Raw genomic sequence first — 20,599 nt, 5'->3', positions numbered from 1 at the left:
ATAATCATGGGGATGTAAAATACATAATAGAAAACATAGTCAACAATATTGTAATAACTATGTATGGTGACAGTGGGTACTAGACTTATTGTGTGGAACACTTCGTAAGTTACATGAATGTCTCATCACTCTGCTGTACACCTGAAACTAATATATTGTAATACTGAATTTCAATTATAAAATTGAAAACATTTTTTAAATTTTTTAAATAAAAAATATAAAAGACTGACCATACTAAATTTTATGAAAGATGTGAGGCAACCACAACTAGAATATACTGCTGATAGAAACATGAAATGTACAACCACTTTGGAAAACAATTGGTAGTGTTCTAAAAATGTTAGACATACACTAACCATGTGCCCCAGCTATTCCAATCCTCGATATTTGCCCCCTAAATGAAAATATATATCTACACAAACACTTTGACATGAATGTGCATGAAAACTGTATTCCATATAGCCAAGAACTGGAGACAACTGAAATGTACATCAACAGTTGAATGGATAAGGAAATTGTGGTGCATTCATATAGAATTATAGTCAGCAAATAAAAGAATAAACTACTGATATACAAAACAACAGGAGTGAATTAGGCTGAATGAAAACAACACAAGAACACATTTTAGGGTAATGGATAAGTACATTGTTTAATGTGAAGAAAGTTTAATGGGTGTACACATGGCTTTAGAGACAATGTGAGTTTAAATGCCAGCTCAGCTCTTATAATGTAACCTTACAGAAGTTACTTATCCATTTGAAGAAAGTTTAATGGGTGTACACATGGCTTTAGAGACAATGTGAGTTTAAATGCCAGCTCAGCTCTTATAATGTAACCTTACCGAAGTCACTTATCCATTTGAATCTCAGCTTCTATATTGATGTGGTATTATGACTATTTTATGTATGGATAAGAATGTATGTATCAAAGTCTTGCTCTATTAAACATGATGACATTTGAAATAGCCCACATAGCACTGACATAACTGTTCATTTCCATCTGTTTTGCATTCACTGCTTGAATTTTGTGTGTGTCTTGACCGGGGATCAAACCAGCAGCCTGGGCATATCACGATGATGCTAACCAACTGAGCTACCTGGCCAGGGAAGCTCTACTGTTCTACCAAAGAATGTCAGTCCTCTCTTGGAAAACAGAACATTTATTCTGATGTTGTTTTAGAACTTTTACTCTTTTCAAACTAACCTACATTATTCCTTCTAACCTTGTCTTATTTTTTGCCTCAAATTGAGAGCTGAGTTGATCATTAGGCTCTTTGCTAAAGTCATACTCAGCAGCCACTGTCTCTGCAAGGCAATTTTCTTATTTATTCATTTTTCCCCTTGTGTCCTTAAAACCACTCCCACTGCCCTCTCCTAAATGGCCACTCTTCTAGTGTGTAATGTATGTCCTTGAATATGTATAGATATGTATGTGTAAACATATGTATGTATATAGACTTTAATGTATTTAAGTGGCATTGGGCTATAGCTCTTATTTTCCCTTTTATGCTATATTTCAATGATCTATCCTAGCTGCTCTATGTACACCCAGAAAGTTGCTTCTAACAGATGCCATGTATCCTATACTGTGTATTCATCAAAGCTAACTCATTAACTCCCTTAGAGATGGACACCTCTGCACTTGACTTCCAGCTACCACAAACAATAATGAACTAAATACCTTAGTATTAGTGTCCTTATAGACAATTACAAGTTCTCTGGGGCACGTATCCAAAAGGTAGGATTGCTGGGCATAGAACAGACAAATAACTAATTCAACTAACTTAGTATTTCCAGGCTACTTTCCAAATGGTTAAACTAGTTTAAACTTCCACCAGCTTTTGGAGTTAATGACCTTACTAATTCTTGCTAATATAATATAGTAACTCCTTTTAACTTCTATTTCTCAGATACTCGTCAGCTTGAGCATCACTATCTTATTAAGTGCTTAACATTTCCCTTTGTAAATTATATTCTATTCTTTGTTAATTTTTTATTGAGATTTCTGTCTTTTACTTCATGATTTGCAGTTCCTAGAAATGTTTCTATATTAATGTCATTAATTTTATACATTGCTAAAAGCTATTCCAGTCTGTCACCAGCCTATTCACTTGTTTAAGGTGCTGTTCATTGAGAAGAAATTCTTCATTTTAATATAGCCATAGATATAATTTCTTAACTGAATTTTTTAAAATTATTTTTGGGATATATTTAAGTACATCCCCTCACTAACATTTACTTCTATTAGCTTTACAGTTCACCTTTGATTCCATTTTTTATCTATCTGGAGTCCAACTTTTTCTATTGTGCAATGTAGAAATTTTTCTGCATACCATGAACTAATGTTCCCATACCACCTGCTAAAACGTTTGTCTTTTTTCCATTATGTGAGTGATGCATCTTTATCATATATCACTCACATTTTTTGATTAAAAGCAGAATGTTTTTGGAAGAGTGATGACTCAGATAAGATACAATGGACAAGAGAAATTTTCCTGCACATACATCTTCAGGAGGGTAACCGTGACTTTTCGCCACATGTAAATGGGAAATCTTGAACTCACCCAGCAACTATAAATGACTTTTTTTTAAAAATCAAGAATAAAGGAACAGTCTTATTAGGTCAAATGCTCCATATATTTCATATAAACTTCTGTAATTCCTTTAGTGTTTAGTAGTATAACAATGTATTTTCATGTCATATAACATAAATAAAATGTTTTGTTGTAGATATCCTTTTGCCGTAGCTACTTAGGATGTGAACATACCAGTTGGTTATGCACAAAATTTTCCAATTTCCTAAAGCTTCCGAGGATTCATTGGATGATTTTGGGTACTTGACATGATATAGTATTTAACTGGTAAATTTTTTGTAAGCAAGGAAAAAAAAATATGGCCTCAAACAGGTCTGATTTATGGCTTAATTCAGTATTCTATATATAGAAAGTCCTCAAAAAATGTCCTTGGCTGATTACCTGGCTGAGAGCCCACATATTTAGTGCATTGAAATTTACACACAGCAGGAAATCTTTCATGAAAGTCACAATCTAACTGCCTTTGCCTTTTGTTAGGAGGGGAAAATACCAAAGACTTCAAGGACTAGTCTATTAGGTAAAACTTAAATTTATGCAATTATTTATGGAGTCCTTTCCAAGGACCATGCAGCACTATGGACTACATGCTTCAGGACTATTTCTGCCTTACCTTTGGATTTGAATGGCAATCCTTTTAGAATCTTTTTCTTCAGTTACATCACCCAGAGATGCTGCACAAGTAGAAAATAGAATCAAGCAAGCCAGTATTTCACTTAGAAACTGGCAGCATGTTGTGCTAGGAGCTAGAGTCCGAACTAAAGGCTTAGTACACTCTAGCTGCAGTACTCAGACTTTCTTTTTTCAATGCCCATGGATCTACCTGAAGTTAAGGAGCAGAAAATCAAACCCAACCCATCTAACAGCATTTAAACAATGATCATTACACACAAAGATTACAGGAGAAAGTCACCATTAGACCTAGTGGTGGTTCATCTATAGATCTGCAAGACAGAGTGCATAGTTTTTCTTTTTGTTTTGATCTTGATGAAAAAAACTTATAATAATTCACCATTACTGAACAAAAAGAAATGTGACTTATGATTTACAATTCTCAGAGCTGACATGTTGTTATGTTATAAAAATTCATGTTCTGTTTTATTTTAAAGAAATTTTAAAAATTCTCTTTACGAGCAGAAGGACATTATTGGTGCATGACAGTGGAACATGTGAAGGAATCTGCAGGGAAGGAAATGTTAGGATGTAAATGAGGTTATCAACTCCTTTTATTTCTTTACAACTCGCTGACTATACACCAGAGAGAGTGAAGGAGACTTTCAATTCATGTCAGACTACTACTAGGCATTTCGATTTCACAACAGCTGCAGACCCACTTGAGAAACAGAAAAAGAATGCACATGTTCTTTTGACCAAAACCTTTTGGCTAACGTGAATCTAACTGGGATTGTGGTATAACTTCAACATGCTTTTAGGATGGCAATACAAATATTAATATAAATGTTAAACAAGAAACCAACTGCAGTTGTGTTCATGTGGATAGGTCTACAACTTTCCCCACAACTTAAAAATTTGTTTTTTACTGAACTTTGACTGGCGCATGCGTATCATTAGGACATTGTTCCTTAGTCTCATACCACTTTGAATATTTTTGAAATCCTGATCAGTGACATTAAAGATTTTGTTTTGATATTCTAGAGAAAATTTCCAAAGTTCAAATAGAAAGTAATATGAGAAAAACTTTACTAAACTCTAAATGTCCTAATCCTATGTAATTTTTACTAAAAGAAACTAATGAAGTCTTCATTGTAATTTAATGTCTTATTTCAGCATATTCTATTACTTTTACTCATCAATTATATATTTCCAATACCATCAAAAAGAAGTTTAAATTCTTACCATTTGAGAGCAACATTTTACTAACTGTAAAATATCAGAATGCTATGATCTATTTTTAATAACCCAGCACTAATAACATGATAGAAACATTACCAATACTGCTAGCAGATTTTTAAAAGCTAATTAAATGCATAAGAAGCAGTAAAAACCAGCCACTTATTCATCATCACAAAAAAAGAAAGATAGATGAATCAAGACTTCATGTAACTAAAAGCATATTCCTTCTGGAAAATATTTACATATAAACTTTTAATCAATTTATGGAGTTTATAGGTTTCATTTTCTACAGAATAACAGATAAAAATGTGGACTGAGAACAGCATCACAAATGTCAAATAAATTCAAGATGTGTCTTACAAGGGAGCAGTTAGTAAAACAATAATCTTGCTCAGGTAAGAATTTAGAACTAGAGTTGTCATTAACTCAGCCTGCTATCAGTCTATCCCACTGCACTTTCCACTCACCTTACAATGGAACGAAGACAGGCAGGAAAGTAAGCACATAATTATCTAAGTTAAATAACTTGTTCAATAGATGCAAGAATAACCCATATATATATTTTTTTTCTTTTTAATTGATTTAAATTTGTGTTTACATAGATTCTAGTATCCTCCCGAATGCATCCCTGTCCCCCATGTTCCGCTCAATATACCCCTTGTCCCCCTTCCCTCAACACCCACCACCCTCCTTCCCTCCAGGATTTGCTGTCCTGCTCTCTATAACGCTGTGTTATGTGTATATAATTTCACCAATCTCTTTGCCTTCTCTGATCCCATCCTATCATCCCCTTTCCCTCTGTCTGCTTTCCCTTTGGTCCCTTTGATCCCTCCTCTGTCTCTATTCCGCTCCTCAGTTCACATTGTTCCTTGAATTCCTCAAATGAGTGAGGTCATATGATATTTTTCTTTCTCTGCCTGGCTTATTTCACTTAACATAATAGTTTCCAGGTCCACTCATGTTGTCGCAAAAGATAAGAATTCTTTCTTTTTCATGGCCCCATAGTATTCTATTGTGTATATGAACCACATAGCTTTTTAATCAACTCATCCACTGACGGACACTTGGGCTGTTTCCAGATCTTGACTATTGTGAGCAACGCTGCCATAAACATAGGGGCGCATTTCTTCTTTTGAATCAGTGATGTGGTGTTCTTGGGATATATTCCTAAAAGTGGGATGGCTGGGTAAAAAGGCAGTTCCATTTTTAATTTTTTGAGGAATCTCCATACTGTTTTCCACAGAGGCTGCACCAGTCTGCATTCCCACCAGCAGTGCAGGAGGGTTCCCTTTTCTCCACATCCTCACTAGCACTTATCATGTGTTGTTTTGTTAATGAACGCCATTCTGACTGGTGTGAGGTGATATCTCATTGTGGTTTTAATTTGCATTTCTCTAATGACTAGTGATGTTGAACATTTTTTTATCTGCCTATTGGCTATCTGTATGTCCTTTTGGAGAAGTGTCTATTCATTTCTTTTGCCCATTTTTTGATTGGATTGTTTATCTTCCTGGTGTTGAGTTTTACAAGTTCTTTATAAATTTTGGTTATTAACCCCTTATCAGATGTATTGGTGAATATGTTCTCCCATCGTGTGGTTTGTCTTTTTATTTTGTTCATATTGTCTTTAGCTGTGCAGAAGCTTTTTAGTTTGATATAGTCCATTTGTTCAGCCTGTCCTTTATTTTACTTCCCTGTGGAGATAAATCAGCAAATATATTGCTGCGAAGGATGTTGAAGAACTTACTGCCTATGTTTTCTTCTAAGATGCTTATGGTTTCCTAACTTACATTTAAGTCTTTCATCTATTTTGAATTTCTTTTTGTGAATGGTGTAAGTTGGTGGTCCAGTTTCATTTTTTTGCAGGTAGCTGTCCAATTTTACCAACACCATTTGTTAAAGAGATTGTCTTTATTCCATTGTATGTTTTTACCTCCTTTGTCAAATATCAATTGTCCATAAAGGTGTGGGTTTATTTCTGGGTTCTCTTTCTGTTCCATTGATTTATATGCCTGTTCTTATGCTAGCACCAAACTATTTGAAGTACAATGGCCCTGTAGTATAACTTGATATCAGGAAGTGTGATACCACCCACTTTATTATTCTTTTTCAACATTGCTAAGGCTATTCGTGTTCTTTTTTGGTTCCATATAAATTTTTGGAATATTTGTTCTATATCTTTGAAGTATGTCATTGGTATTTTAATAGGAATTGCATTGAATTTATAAATTACTTTGGGTAATATAGACATTTTAATGATGTTTATTCTTCCTATCATGAACATGGTATATGCTGCCACTTGTCTGTATCTTCCTTGATTTCTTTTATCAATGTTTTATAATATTCTGAGTACAAGTCTTTAACCTCCTTGGTTAAATTTACTCCTTGGTACTTCATTTTTTTTGTTGTTGCAATAGTAAAGGGGATTGTTTTCTTAATTTCTCTTTCAGACAGTTCATTGTTGGTGTATAAAAATGCCTCTGATTTCTGAATATTAATTTTATATCCTTCCATCTTGCTGAATTCATTTAGCAGGTCCAGTAGTTTATTGACTGAGACTTCCAGGTTTTCTATGTACAGTATCATAACATCAGCAAATAATGATACATTTACTTCTTCTTTTCCAATTTGGATACCTTTTATTTCTTCCTCTTGTCTTATTGCTGTGGCTAGGACTTCCAGAACTATGTTGAATAAGAGTGGTGAAAGGGGGCACCCCGCCTTGTTCCTGATCTTAGGGGAATTGCTTTTAAATTTTGCCCATTGAGTATGATGTTGGCTGTGGGTTTGTCATAGATGGCCTTTATCATGTTGAGGTATGTTCCCTGTTTGCCCACTTTGCTGAGAGTTTTGATCATAAATGGGTACTGGATTTTAATGAATGCTTTTTCTGCTTCTATTGATATTATCATGTGATTTTTATCCTTCCTTCTGTTTATATGATGAATCACATGGATTGATTTGCAAATATTGTACCAGCCTTGCCTCCTTAGAATAAATCTCACTAGATCATGATGTATGTTTTTTTCATGTATTGCTGGATCCAGTTTGGAAATATTTTGTTCAGAATTTTAGCATCTAAATTCATCAGGGAAATTGCCTTATAGTTTTCTTTCTTTGTATTGTCTTTGCCTGGTTTTAGAATCAGTATTATGGTCACCTCATAAAAGGAGCTTGGAAGATTTCCCTCCTCTAGAATTTTTGAAATAGCTTGAGATGGATAGCAATTAGTTCTTCTTTGAATGTTTGGTAGAATTTGCCTGTGATGCCATATGGCCCAGGGCTTTTGTTTGTTGGGAGTTTTTTGGTAACTGTTTTGATCTCATTTGTTGTAATTGGTCTGTTTAGGTTTTCTGATTCTTCCAGATTAATTTTTGAAAGATTACATGTTTCAAGAAATTTGTCCATTTCACCTAGGTTGTTTAATTTTTGGCATACAGTTCTTCATAGTATTTTCTTACAATCCTTTTTATTTCTGCTTTGTCAGTTTTTACTTCTCCACTCATTTCTAATTTTATTTATTTGAGTCCTCTCATTTTGTTGATGAGTCTAGTTAAAGGTTCATCAATCTTCTTTACCTTTACAAAAAACCAGCTCTTGGTTTCATTAATCTTCTTTATTGTTTTTTTTAGCCTCTATGTCATTTATTTCTGCTTTAATCTTTATTATTTCCTTCCTTCTACTTCCTCTGGGCTTTACTTGCTGTTCTTTTTCTAGTTCTTTAGATGTGCAGTTAAGTTGTATATTTGAGCTTTTTCTCGCTTCTTAAGGAATGCCTGCAATGCTATGACCTTCCCTCTCAGGACTGCTTTTGCTGTGTCCCATAAATTTTGAGTTGTTGCATATTCATTTTCATTTGTTTCAAGGAAATTGATTTTTTTTCTTGATAACATTGTTAACCCATTCGTTATGTAATAACATGCTATTTAGTTTCCAAGTGTTTAAATGTTTTTCAGTTCTTCTATTGTAGTTGATTTCTAGTTTCATGCCATTGTGGTCAGAGAAGATGCTTGATATGATTTCAATCTTCTTAAATTTATTGAGACTTGTTTTGTGTCCTAACATGTGGTCTATCTTAGAGAATGTACCATGAGCACTTGAAAAGAATGTATATTCTGCTGTTTTAGGGTGAAAGGTTCTGAAGATATCTATTAAATCGAGTTGATCTAGTGTGTCCTTTAAGTCTGATGTTTCTTTGTTAATTTTCTTTCTTGAGGATCTAGTCAGTGCTATTAGAGCGTTATTGAAATCCCCTACTAGTATAGTATTGCTGTTGATCTCGCCCTTTATGTCCATCAAAATCTGCTTTATATATATTTAGATGCTCCTAAATTAGACACATAGATATTTATAATGGTTATATATTCCTGTTGGATTGCTCCCTTTATCGTTATGTAGTGATCTTCTTTATACCTTACTATAACCTTTGTTTTAATGTCTATTTTGTCAGATATAAGTATTGCTACCCAGCTTTTTTTTCATTTCCATTTGCATGGACTATCTTTTTCCATCCCTTTACTTTCAGTCTATGTGTACCTTTTGTTTTGAGGTGGCTCTCTTATACACAACATATATACTGGTCCTGTTTTCTTATCCACACAGCTACCCTATGTCCTTTGACTGAAGCATTTAATTCATTTACATTTAAGGTTATTATTGATATGTAGTTGTTTATTGCCATTTTATTCTTTAAATCTACATTTCTCTTTTACTAGATTTTTTTTCCCCCTTTGTTCTGTTTACAACAGGTCCCTTAACATTTCTTGTAGCATTGGTTTGGTTGTAATGAATTCCTTGAGGTTTTTTGTCTGGGAAGCTTTTTATTTCTCCTTCAATTTTAAATGATAGCCTTGCTGGATAAAAAAGTCTTGGTTGTAGGTTCTTATTCTGTATTACTTTGAATATTTATTGCCATTTCTTTCTAGCCTCAAGTGTTTATGTTTAGAAGTTTGATGTCATCCTTATGGGGGCTCCTTTGTAGGAGATTGACTCCTTTTCTCTTGTAGCTTTTAGTATCTTTCTTTATCTTTTAGCTTTGGTATTTTAATTATAATGTGTCTTGGTATAGATCTCTTTGGGTTCCTTTTTAATGGGATTCTCTATGCTTCTTTGTATGATTTTTTTTCCTTCATCAATTTAGGGAAGTTTTCAGCTATGATTTCCTCAATCAGGTTCTCTATCCCTTGTTCTTTCTCTTCTCCTTCAGGAACCTCTATTATGCAGATGTTTTTCTTCATGTTGTCACAGAGCTCTCTTAGAGTTTCATCAGAGTTTTTGATCCTCTTTTCTTTTTGCTCTTCTGCTTTTGTGCTTTTGCTTGTCATCTAAATCACTGATATAAACCTCTGCTTTATCCAGCCTGCTTTTAATTCATTCTGGTGTATTCTTCATTTCTGATATTGTGTTTGTCATTTGTCAGATTCTTTTTTATGATTTCAATGTCCTTTTTAATGCCAGCTAGCTCTTTGTTTAAGTGCTCATTTTGTTTCATCTATTGTTTCTCTAAGATCCTTGAACATCTTAACAATCATTATTCTAAACTCTGCATCTGATATCTTGTTTGTTTCCATTTTATTCAGTTCTTTTTTCTGGGGATTTCTTTTGTTGATTCATTTGCATTGCACTTCTCTGTCTTCCCATTTTGCCTCTGTATAGACTAGATACCACTATAACTATGGTTGTTAGGTCCTGAGCTGATGCTCTCCATATCTGGCCATGGGCTGTACCAGCCCAGAACCTCCCTGGCCGGAGCCTGGTGCAGACCAGTGGGGGTCACTGCTTTTGACTGGCCCTTTGCAACCATTTTGGAGCTACAGGCAATCCAGAACTTGTGGCTGCCTCTGCTGGGCCCTGATGCTGTTGTAACTATCAGCTGCACTTCTAGGTTGGCTTTTATTTACTCTTGGCCAGTGTGTGTAGCCTCTCTATTTCTGATGTGAGATCTTTCTGCCAGCCCCCCTCTGCCTCCCCCTCCTCAGGCACTCGGGCACCAACGTGGGCTCATGCGCCGCAGCTTGGGCTGCTTTGTGGGTGCAGGGAACTCCTTGCCTCTCCAGGCTCAACCCCTGTGAGCATGTTGTTTGCCTCTTTGGGCTCTACTCCTCTTCTTCACAATGCAGGCTGCCCGGCTCTGCCTTCCACAGTCATGTGGGATGACACTCTGGGCTCTGCCTCCATGGGCTCATGATGCCTCACCCCACTGGGGTCCACGTCATGCCAGTGCAAGGGATGCCTTGCCCTGCAGGGTTCTGCCCTGGCGGGCACATGGAACACCTCTTCATGCTCTGCTCCCTGCCACCTCATGGGCTGCCTCTTTGAGCTCTGCCCCTGACCACCACGCCAGCCACGTGCTTTGTCCACTGCCGCAGCCTGGCCCTCCTGCACTTCGGAGGGTACTCAGCAGGTTGATGGGGCCGTGTAGCCCAGCCCTTGGCAATCAAATCCTGTGTCCCTGATTTGTCCCCTGCTTCTAAGTGTCTCTCTGCACTGACTGAAGGAGAGCTTCTGGTGGTTGGGGTAATTGCTTCCCAATGGGCACTTTAGGTTTGGGGAGTGACCCAGTACAGGGGTCAGGGTGACTGTCCTCCACAGTCTCTCCTTGTATCCCTGAGACTACACTCTTCTCTCAAAACTCCAATCCTTTCAGCACGCCTCGCTCCCGGAGCCCCAGGTAAGTGGCTATGAATGAGGTTTTCTGTGCAATCCCTTTAAGATGGAGCCTGGGTCTGAGAATTCTGTCTCTCTCTCACAAACAGTAAACTGGCTCTTCTTTCAGCTAACTACTGTCCATATACCTCCTCTAGTCTCTGGGACTCCAGGCTGGAGTTCTGGTCCTAGGGCTGGGGGTCTACAACTCTCCTGGAAACCCATCCTGTTGTGAGAGATCCTCCAGGCCGCCACTCACTCCTGGGAGCAGGGCAGCCCTTTCTGCAGCTCCACCTTTCCTACCAGCTCAGTGTGGTTCATTCGGTGATGCTTGGTTATAGATTCCTCTTAGTTTAGTCCAGGGGTCAGGAACCTATGGCCTGCAAGCCAGATGTGGCTCTTTTGATGGCTGCATCTGGCTTGCAGACAAATCTTTAATTAAAAAATAATAACATTAAAAATATAAAACATTCTCATGTATTACAATCCATTCATTTCCTACCGCTCATGTTCATGGTTGCAGGTGGCTGGAGCCAATCACAGCTGTCCTCCAGGACAACGCCAAATTTTTATTGGGTAATGCGTAACATACACAGGTCACTTTGTATGGCTTTCACGAAATTACATTTTAAAATATGTGGCATTCATGGCTCTCTCAGCCAAAAAGGTTCCCGACCCCTGGTTTATTCCAAAGTTGGTTTTTCAAAATGATTGTTCCTAAGTTAAGTTGTTATCCACTTTGGTTCTGGGAGGAGGGAGTTGTAACATCCGCTTACTCTGTCACCATTTTCCCTTCTAATTTTTTTCTTAATCCATTCACCTTTTCGCCCAGTCCTGCAATCCCCAGGAATGATCTATATCAACAGCTATCATCATAATGTAAGGGAGTGGTGTGAAAATGTTAATATTCATTATCTACTCAAGCTTCATTTCAGATTGATGTGTAATTGATTAGTCTTATTTCTCATGTGAATGCATACCTTTTCTTATGAAAATTAAGTGTTTGTGTTTTAATCCTTACACTCTTCTATGAAGTTTGTTAGGTTGGTTTTATTCCCAACTCATAGTTGTGGGTCCCAGACCCACCCCTACTCTCTGTGTCCTACCCTCATGTGGCAGTTTTTTGGGCAAAGACCATGACCTACCTTTGAATGTGCTAGTTTTGATGAATCAGAATCAAAGGGACAACTCCCCTCTCCTATTCCCTCTACTCAGAATTACCTTCATTTGACAAAACCTTACTCATCTCAGTTTAATTAAAAAAAATCACCTCTTCTCTGAACAAGATTCCACTGAAGTAGCCTGAATTATCCCTGCCTCCATTCCTCACGGTACTTTATTCATAACTGTTGTAATAACATTTATCATACCACATCATAGCTGATGACACACACATCCATTTTCCCCTGTAGGACTTAGTCATCTTTGTATCCCTCTCACAGAGCTTGTTACAGGGTTGGCAAAATAATAAAAATTAAACTGAACAAGTGAGCCCAGAGACAAATCAATAGGTAAAAGAAACCGTATATTGTAACCATCCATATCCTTGAAGTAGAATCTGTCAGTGGGAGAGGAAAGGCTTAAGAGTGAGGCAGGAATTAATATAAAAGTGATTTTAAAATGTAGATAAAGGAGAAAAAGTATTACAGGTTCTTTTTTTCTGCATTTTAGAATGTAGATAAAATCCAATCAACGCAAGTCATCACAACAAATGACGTGAGTGAATAGAATCAGAAACAGGCACATTACCATACAAAGAGAAGGATTTCATTTCTGAATAATCAAGGGTTTCTTGTTTAAGTCCATACTTTTCTTATATGCACTCTTTAAGTTAGGAGAAAAGATGAGAAGGATATTATTATTCAGGGCTCCTTTTACTATAACCCACAACCACCAATTTTTGTGTTTGGAGACATCATTACTCACCTACAGCATTACATAAAAACTATTGACATTGTAAGTCACTTTGCTTAGGTTGTTTCACATTTGCTAAATTGTAATTTGAGGATTCCTTTCATGTGAAGTTGGAGAATTTCACTGTATTCTTTGGGCATCTCATGGAAACCACGTTTAGGTAATTTGTTGTCATAGTAGTGATGGCTGATAGGTGTGTCCTGTGCAGTTTTAGAGAAGGGCCAAAATCCATAGAGTTTCACGTTCTCACACAGTTCCAGAGCCACACTTGCAATCATCAAGCCAGTGGACAGGCGATACGCCATCACACCTTTAGTTCTCCAGAAGAGGGCTAGATTCTTCAGGTACTTCGGATGGAAATATATAACCTTTTGTCTCACATTAGACTCTTTCAGTGTGTTGTACACTTTAAAAGAGGCACCAGTGTTGGCCCTGTAGGAAAATGCTGGTAGAAGAAGGAATGTGTCTCCATAGGTTGCAATGTCCTCCAGAAATTTTGCTTTCTTTTCCTTTAAGTTCCCATATCTGCCAATTTTTTTTAAAAAAATCATAAATATAACTGTAATAACTGAAGTAGTGATTTTGATAACACAACGCTAAATTTACCATTGGCCAAAAAGGATTGAACTATGCATATAACATAAAAAAGACAAAATATAGACTCAGAAAAAACTCCTAGTAAGTATCTTATAAATATCAAGGGCTAGGCCTTCATCGCTCTTTCTAATTATTTCTAGAATTTCATTTCTACTTTATTACCAGGCCATTTCCATACTGGACACACATTTCTAATATTCTTTGATCTTTAAACTCAATAATTTTTTTTCTAATGTTGCTTTTTGATACTTAAAACACATTCTAACTTTATAATGATGAAATGTTTTCCCAAATATAGCACACTCCTAAAATATCTTCTATACATTTAAAAAAATCCACTGAGCTGTACATTTGTGATTTGTGAACCTTTTGTACATATGTGATTATAAAATAAAAGTTTCCTTTAGAAAACCTAAAATATATATACATGCACACACACACACACACATTTTAAATTTCCTCCATGTATTCTGATAGCTCTAGATGTTTGATTTAAATAATAATCATACAACTGTGTGTATTTTGAAAGTAAGCTTTTAGAAGGCAGATATAATATTTTATATTCTCTTAACAGATAATAGAAATATTTGAGGGGTATATTTTATTAATAACTATCATTAGTCACTTTTGGTTAAAATAATACAGTGAAACTATTAAAGTATTTTTATTAACCAACCAACATTTCATAGTAATTACACTGTGTAAAATGAAACACAGGAATTATTTTTTAGTAATGTACTATCCAAATAAAAATCAAATCTTGCCTGGTTCTCCTAAGATTTTCTCCCTGAAGTTCCAAAATAGATTAAGTTTTATCAAGAAAGTTCTACCAAGATAAAAGAGTAACACTATAATTCTAAAAGAAAGTTTAAAAAAGTAACTTCCCTATGGTAAAAGAAGATAAAAAGATAGTTTTCATTTGATGAGCAAAATTCAGCTTATAAAATTAGATGTACAACTCATCATAACCTCTTATGAGCCACAGCCTTGATAGAAATTCAGAAATTACAAATATATATATTCTTACATATTTTCCCAAAAAGCCCCTTCAACTGTATAGCAAATCTCAGCAATAAGATTGGTGCTCCAACTAAAAAACATACTAAACAATGAACAAATATTCTTGAACTGTTATGTAAGTTGGAGGTACTTACTTTAATCTTATGATACTGGGATTTACAGTCACAAGATTGGTTTTACTGCCAACATCTTTACTAATATTTCCTGTTGTTGGGGGGAGGTTACACCTGAAATTTGGGAGAAAACTATTTTCAAAATACAACTTGAAAAAAGTACATTCACACAAATACATACATATAAATGTGGTCATTGTCATTTTCTTCGAGAAAATTATTGCTGTTAAGAGTTCCTCAAAATTAATCTGATTTCCATTTAAAACTAATAAGTACTGTTTAGTTGGCTCAACATTGCATAAAATATACAAATTTGAGAAATGATTTCAACATACAATCTTTATAAACAACAAAACTAGAAATGACAATTATACTTTGCCTAGCTTTTGAAAAGTTCATTCTTATATCTACATTGACACATATATATCAATATTTATATATTCTCACAGTGGTATGATCATCAATTTACAGATTTTAAAACATTGAGGAATTATGACAAAGCTATAGAGTCTACTGAAAGCAAACATTATATATGAAAAAAAACCCAAAATCTCCTGATTCCCATATGGACAGTTTTCCCACTAAATTATGATATTAATAAATAAAACCCTAATGTTCTTATAATGATGTTTTCACATTGATGTTTTCATCCTCTTTTGAATACTAATTTGTTTTTAAGTTGGGAAACAAGTTAAAAATTGTAATTTTGAGTAATTATATTTTTGTCACACACACACAAAAAAGGGAAAGTTGGTTATGACTTGCTAAATATTGTTTACAGAATTTCAAGTAGACCAATTGTTTAAAACAATAGGAAGCATCTCTGTGTATTTCCTTAAGAAAAGTTGCTTAAAGTTCAAGTGTTCTTAAGAATAAATGAAGTGGAGGCCCTGGCCGGTTAGCTCAGTGGTAGAGCATTGACCTGGCGTGCAGGAGTCCTGGGTTTGATTTACGGCCAGGGCACACAGGAGAAGTGCCCATCTGCTTCTCCACCCCTCCTCCTCTTCTTCCTCTCTGTCTCTCTCTTCCCCTCCCGCAGCCAAGGCTCCATTGGAGCAAAGTTGGCCTGGGTGCTGAGGATGGCTCTGTGGCCTCTGCCTCAGGCACTAGAATGGCTCTGGTTGCAACAGAGCAACACCCCAGATGGGCAGAGCATCGACTCTGGTGAGCGTGTTGGGTGGATCCCAGTCAGGCGCATGCGGGAGTCTGTCTGACTGCCTCCCTGTTTCCAACTTCAGAAGAATACAAAAAAAAAAAAAAGAAAAAAAAAGAATAAATGAAGTGGAAATATTCTATTTTATGCTTCATTAATCACATAAACAAATAAGAGATGTACTTCCAACCTTGATTTTTTTAAAAAAGTATATCCAAAAATAATTAAATATAACACTTTGGGAAAAATACTAATCATAGATAATAGACCAGAAATGACCTCATTAGTGGGCTTCCTGTAACAAATCGATCTTCTAGAACAGTCCCATATTCTATTGAAGAATAAAAGATTATTCCCATGTACAGTAGTATCAAAGGAGACTTCTCAAAAAAAATATTGGGTATTTCTTTGTTCATTACACTCTTAACTGATAGCTCCCAATCTTCTTAAGTGAAAAAGAAAATAGTAATAATAAGCACTTTCCAGACTGTTTTATAAAATATGAACATGTATAGCCAAAATAAGTACAGGCTTAAAAATTAAATAAATTTTAATGACACCAATCACGTCTAACTCCCATTTTTGCTCTTACTTTGAAAGGCAAACTTCAAAGGGAACTCTGTATGCAGAAACATACCCTACATCAGCAAATGTAGAACCTAGGAATATATTCATTTAATTTAAAGTTATAAATTAAGTAGCTGCTGAGGTTTTTTTTTTTTTAATTAAATTTATTTCCTATATCTGCATGAAGTAAAATGGATGTTTAGGCATGCTACCACAGATGTTTTGAAAATATATAAAGTTTATAAAAAGTCTATTACAAGAAGAATTGTTAAATCTTTATAATGGCTTTTTAGTACTGAGTACTTTAACCAAAAGGGTACATCGTTCAGGTGTTGGCCATTTTAACATTCATCACGAGGAACACATCCAATAATTGTTGGACTGTTGGGTCAAATGTTCTGTCATTACCTTCAGCATAAAAATTTTAAATGAAATTAAAGTGAGAGGGAACTACTGATACAAAATTTTTTGTATTTGCTAAACTGGGCAGCACTGAATTGATCAGGATCAAGGATCTCCTCTGATGTATAAAATCAGTGTTCCTGAAATAGGAAGAAACAGATTTCAATTTACTTTTTAAAAAGGTGCATTTCTATTGAAATGCATCCTCCCAGGGATGAATCACTTTTCCTCCACATTCTGAAAGTGGAGATGCCCTGAAACATGGCTTATGAGTACACATGGAAACCACTTCTGTTTCTATTTTTGCAAGCTAGCTGGTATTGAGATAGAAACATTTAAAAAGACCATAATTTAGAAGCTGCAAATTTTCTTATTAGTTCAAGCCAGGAAACTAAATAAACAATGATGTTGCCTGGCTATGCAGTGCCTAGTTCAGCAGCTTCCCAAGTTTACCTGAGAACAAAACTTCCTTGAAATGATCTTTTTAAAATAATGGTTTTCAAGGTCAGGTGAACCTGGGAAATGCCGCTTCGTAGAGGCATCTCGGAGAGCCATAATATCCTTAACCCACTGAAGGCTCTGACAAGTCCTGCAGTGCAGACCCTCTTCACCATTATTTCACCCAAGGCTTCCGAGAAGTACATGAAAAAGCCTACCAAAATAATATGTAGACTTAAACACACAGCTCAAAGGTCAAAATTTACAAAGTATCTTCACACCAACCCTGAAAAATATCCAGCTGATCTTTAGTTCAAAGATCACCAGCGGGACAGGTCTTACCTGAAAACGAAGTCAGATTTATCTATTTCGGCCCCGCAGAGGGACTCGTTCAGGATCCCTCCATTTCCGACCACTGCGCACTGCCTATAAGGGTACGCCACAAAAGGCTGCGACTAGCAGGAGAGAGTGAAAAACTACCATGAAATCTCTTCAGTCTTAGAGCCATAAACATCACCAGTTCAATTCAAGTAGCTTAATTTTTACTCATGCTAAGGAAAGAAAAAGAACAAGAAAAAGAGAAGTAGTGATACCATAGCATGTTGATCAACTTATGGCTTATAATAAAAAATCCCCTAAACCTGTCATTGCTGGTGACAGAAATATACAATATATCACATACAATGTAATGTAATACTACAAAATATATTTGTGTATAAAGTGTAATATAATGCAGTTTATATCACATGATTAAATGCAAATGCAAAATCCCACATTGAGTCTAACCAACAGAAACATTTTCAGCAAAAAATAGAGAAAAAAAGCAATTGGAAAATAGCATTAAAGCCTCTATTCTGGGAAATAAAATTAATAGCTAATTTATCAAAATTTCCTGTGCTTCTTAAATAGACCTTCAGGCTCAGTGATGATAGGAGATTTATGCCTGCCATCTCTGCAAATGACCGGCCACGGTATTTCAGGGAGACCTACTCACTCTGTGGTGACACATTTTAAATTAATTTCCCAGGCCTGAATCTTTTAAATTGTTCCCCAGGACCCAAATCACCTACCTCAAATGATTCCCACTTGCACCAAATCTTCCCCAGTCTGAAACATCACTTTTTAGTTGAACACTACACTTTGCCTTCACTGGTCAGTTGCCCTGAAGGAATGACACGACCTTGACCAGCAGCAAGGGTGCCAGCTCATATTCGACAGAGACAGGGTCCTGATTCCCCCTTTTATTTTCTTTCTAGAATTCAAATGTAAGTCCTCATGGCAGAGAGCGTGTTCATTACTTTGAACTGTTCCTCACCTTTCACTGCAGACCTAACAGTGCAATGTATCCAGTGACTTTTAACTAAGTGCTTCCTGGCTCAGCGTTCCACCCTGGTGCAAACCCCACCGTAGCGCTGAAGCCTGCTTTGTGAGGAGCCTGTTGAGAACCAACTGGGAAATATTCAGGAATTTTGCTAGTGGGTTGTTACACCATTGGTAAATTAAAATCGGCACAACGGGAGTATTTACATCCCTAAAATCAGCAAATGCTCCAAGTCAAGGCACCCAGCTCCCTAAAGCTGTTTACCAGCACTATACCCCAGGCCTGGTGTGGTTCTGGGCAGCCCAGCAGATCCCAGAATCACTCGCACTGCCCTCTGCTCTTGATAGTGCATCTGGGAGATGTCTAACAAGCAAAGATAACTCTATTTCAGCACTTTTAGGTTTGTCTTTAAAAATTAAGTCATACAATGCTTATTATGCAAGGCAACCAAGTACATAACTTACTGAGACATTTCATCTACACAATAGCTTTGCAAGCATTTTCCAGATGGGAAACTGGAGGCATGAGTTCAGGTTAGAAAGTGGCAGGGTTGGGATTCAAACCCAAGCAAGCTGCACAAGAGACCATGCTTTAACCCCTACACATTACACAGCTCCTCACACTCAATGCATACAACGTTAGCTTAAGTACATGCCTTATTTCTCTTCATATCGCAATGCCTAGCAGATTGCCTGGCTCTTAAACGAATAGCTCCCAAATACCTCAGGGAATTTCAAGTCACTAAACTTCTAGCTCAAGAAATCTTCAGACAGTATTTACTAGCCAGTACCACAATAAATTCTGAATTTTGTAGTCATGGTAGAATGCAAATAGGCTCTTGATGGCACAATAGAGAATATTACTGAGGGAAGCTTATCTCTAATGAAGTAGTCAAAATAATGTACGATTTTCTCTGGCTTTTTGGTCAACTGAGGGAAAACATCCATATGCTTTGGAATCTCAATGTTCAGAAAAAGTTTAAATAGTTTACAAACGTCAACCTTCCTTAAAACAAACATCCTAAGAAAATGCAAATTTACGCAAACCCAGGGTCTGCACATTGCTCGTTCTGGTTGAAAACCAACTTTGTTGTCTTCCTTTGCAAATTAGCAAAGTTTTTGAAGAAAGTGAGTTCACCACATTTAATTAAAAGCATCTATTGGATCTCTCTCTGTGTTGCCCAGCAGTTCTGAGCTGAGTGTGGCAGAGCAGGGTTGAGCAGGGAGGGCGTGCAAGAAGCAATGGGGCAAGAGGTCAGCTCCCCAGGGCCACATCCATGGAGCCCAGAACATTAAACAACACAGAAACATTACCCAGCTTTGCAAACTATTACTGGATTGACTTCAGAATCACCAGGGAAGGACTACAGAATCCCTGCCCTCTTACCCCCATTTAAAAAAATCAGTATAAATTTGGGAAATGAATGTTGCTAATTGCAAACAGAATTATCCAGCCTCTGTTAAGTTACTCATTTCAAAGTGCCAATTACAAGCAAAAACTACCTGATGCTCCTCTGTTCTAGTCAGTCTACAGCAAGAAAAGCACTAGCAAAATCAGCCATAGGCAAAAGGATTGCTCACTCTGGAACTTGCCATGGCCTCCTTGATGGGGAATATTAATATTCTGTAGTTATTATCTTTCCAATTATTGGTATTTTGATACATCATGGCAGTATTTTAGAATGTTTTATGAGTTATATCTTTTTTTCTTCCTTTTCTTCCAGCAAATGTGCAGTGTTTTTCTATTGTTTTCTATTTATTTTCATTCACTTCCAGAAAATCATTCTTCCTTTGAGTTTTAATATTTAAAAAAAATTGGAGCAACTTACATGACCAACAATAAATTAGTTGTAAAAAATCAAAGCTTCAGAAAAAATTAATTGTAAGAATTTAATAGTCCACAGTTGGTAAACTGCATATATAAAGTGATCCCATTTTAACCACATTGACTTGGCCTAATTGTTTTTAATCAAATCAATTACAAAT

At 36.2% G+C, this 20,599-nt stretch overlaps 1 protein-coding gene across 2 annotated transcripts in view; it reads right to left on the bottom strand.

The window, feature by feature from the left end:
• Positions 1-251: 251 nt before the first annotated feature.
• ST8SIA6 (ST8 alpha-N-acetyl-neuraminide alpha-2,8-sialyltransferase 6) overlaps positions 252-20,599 on the bottom strand; it is a 202,935-nt gene continuing 182,587 nt past the window's right edge. For both annotated transcript variants that reach the window (XM_066280791.1, XM_066280792.1), the window contains 3 exons: positions 17,636-17,748; positions 14,755-14,847; positions 252-13,528 (listed from right to left, as the gene is read on the bottom strand). In XM_066280791.1, coding sequence (XP_066136888.1) covers positions 13,060-13,528; positions 14,755-14,847; positions 17,636-17,748 — 675 coding nt within the window. In that variant the 3' untranslated portion in view covers positions 252-13,059. The remainder of the gene's footprint in view (positions 13,529-14,754; positions 14,848-17,635; positions 17,749-20,599) is intronic.

The sequence above is a fragment of the Saccopteryx bilineata genome, chromosome 5 (genome assembly GCF_036850765.1).
Source record: "Saccopteryx bilineata isolate mSacBil1 chromosome 5, mSacBil1_pri_phased_curated, whole genome shotgun sequence".
Lineage (NCBI taxonomy): Eukaryota > Metazoa > Chordata > Mammalia > Chiroptera > Emballonuridae > Saccopteryx > Saccopteryx bilineata.
The sequence above is the reverse complement of the archived record's forward strand: the minus strand, read 5'-3'. Positions and strand labels throughout refer to the sequence as shown.